General features: G+C 34.5%; 1 protein-coding gene across 1 annotated transcript in view; it reads right to left on the bottom strand.

The window, feature by feature from the left end:
* The window catches only part of LOC125024979 (tensin-like), a 673,585-nt gene that overhangs the window by 5,980 nt on the left and 665,105 nt on the right, over positions 1–2,500 (bottom strand). The window contains 2 exon segments of the mRNA XM_047612792.1: positions 1,178–1,320; positions 2,185–2,364. Of these exon segments, the coding sequence (XP_047468748.1) occupies positions 1,178–1,320; positions 2,185–2,364 (323 nt within the window).

Here is a 2,500-nt window from a genome sequence, read left to right as displayed (position 1 = left end):
AGTGTCATTGTGGGTTATCATGGGTTAGTCATGAAGATAATTATTTGAATTTTGTAAATCATTATATACGGTGCGCAAGTTCATTGTTGTTGCAGGGTAGGCAGCATGCACATTTTGCAAAGTCCCATTGTTAGCAGCGGCACAGATTGTCAGTCGCACCAATTGGGTCAGCAAGGTAGTTAGGAGAATCAGTGTAGAGAAAGAGAGAGAGGGGGAATAATACAATTCAAGATTAGAAATTATTCTGTTTTTAAGGTCATTATCTAAGGAATTGAACACTTTCACATTCACAGAAGTAAAGAATTCATGATAATATTCAAGCCACTTAACAAGATACACTTTGGCATAAAGCTTTTTAAGTACAGTGCTGAATTTGTGATAGTGTGTGGCCAAATTTTATCATACGACTGAACATCTGTAGTTGCAAAAGGGTTATATAAAAATCAAACAAACAAACCAGCAATGGTTGTGCAGTTGTGAAATGTGACAAGACATTAATTTGGAGCATCAAATGTACAAACAATGAACTAATTTATTTATAAGATAAGACAAACAAAAAATTGACAACTGAATTGTATATTGAAACACATCCAAGCTAAAATCACTACATAATTCAGAATTATGTTTATGTTGTGCAACTTTTTCTACTCAGTAGACAGATGCCCAAGCTTTAGTATATTATTTGCTTCAAATATTATATACATATACATTGAATGTCAATATTCAATGGTTGTCAATATTTGTGTACGTTTTGTGAATTATATATGACCACAATTTATCTAGAATATGAATTGTAAATGTAGAATAGTTCTCTCAAAATACAAAAATGAAAAGCAATTTTTTGGTGCCTTAGTACCAGCAAAATCAATAAAAAAAATAAAAAAATAAAAAAATCATACTTTTAAAAACTCAGCTGCTAGTTCAGGCAAATGTTTTGTTAATAGAATGCTAGCAAGCAACATCTAAATATTCAAGCACATCTCTATTTTTTTCATTCATAATGGGTTAAATAAACAAACATAATTGAAAAAATATTATACAAATCACAGCCACACATGCAGAACTTGGGCCAGAAAAAGGTGGGAGAAATCCAGTATTAAAAACACATTAACATAAAAAAAAGGGGGGGGGGAACACAAAACAAAAAAAACAAACACCAAAAACAAGTGAGACTCACCGTTGCATGGTTGGGCTTTTGGGAGGCAAACCCTGGTTCAAGTATGGTGTTGTGGGGGTGGCTGGGGGGAATCCTGGCGTGATGGGACGATTTCCACCGTAACTGCTCTCTGTGTCACTCTGCCAGGCACTGTCATCTCGGCTCTGGAGATGGAAAAGCTCTGCATTATTCCCATGACCATGTGGGTTTTGAAAAGACACCTAAAGCATAACAGAGGATTGTTAATACATAAACTGAACTGAAAACCAACCAAATGTCATTACGAGAGTAACAAAAGCAAAATATGGATAAGCTTCTACTATTAACTATATGATGGTAATATATATTGACATAAAATGTTAGAAAACTCAAAAATGCAAAGTATGCATAAAATAAAAATGAATAAAAAAAAAAATATAAATAAATAAATAAACATGCTTATGAATGTACATGCATCTAAAATACAAACCTTGATGCCTATATTCATGTAATTCTCTTGTTTCATGCTTTTAAAAGGCCTTACTTTTCACTAAACTGTGCAGCTTGAAAACTTTGTGCTCTTGGCAAAGAGGTAGTAGCAGAAATATGGCAACACTAAAACAAGGAATTCCACACATATTAAGCACTACTTATTAAACAAAAACTTTCTCAAATACATTATATTCAAATCTGATATATAATACAATTTTTTTTTTTAAATCTTTGATACTTATATGTCATTCTTCTATGAAGGACCTCAAGATGTATGTTGTACCAAAGTTACTTAATGCTTATTAAGTGTATGTGTAACTACATACATAGCATAATAATTACCTAATTTTACTAGACTAAAACTTACGTTTAACAGGTTTTAATGGAGTACATTTTAACATTTGACAAAGCTCCCTTGGCAACAAGGAAAATTACTATCCTACTCTATGTTTCATGTAATAATACGCAATTAAATGCTGAAGTATCCTAGACTGACATTAATGGCATTGCCCCTATACATAAATGCTCACAGGAGTAACTACCATTTGGTAGCTAACCTGAGATGTTTGAGCCGTTAGAACTTCTCGTGACTCAGCAGTAGTGGTGACAGCAGAGGTGGTGATGACAGTGGTGGTGCTGCTTATAGGGTTGGGCGGTGAGGTAGAGGTGGGAGGGTGAGTAGGAGAGCCCAAACTGGCTAGTGTAGCACTCAGGGCATCTAGAGAGTCGAGTCCCTCCTGCAAACACCACGCAACTCATGGTTCCAAAGTCAGCATGCAATACTTGGGTGCCCACAGGAAGGCTAAAACTTTACAGGATACTTTTTACGGTCTTACAGCAAGTTTACTTCAGAAAGCATTTTATAATGATGAA

The sequence above is a fragment of the Penaeus chinensis genome, chromosome 4, assembly GCF_019202785.1.
Source record: "Penaeus chinensis breed Huanghai No. 1 chromosome 4, ASM1920278v2, whole genome shotgun sequence".
NCBI classification, from domain to species: Eukaryota; Metazoa; Arthropoda; class Malacostraca; order Decapoda; family Penaeidae; genus Penaeus; species Penaeus chinensis.
The sequence above is the reverse complement of the archived record's forward strand: the minus strand, read 5'-3'. Positions and strand labels throughout refer to the sequence as shown.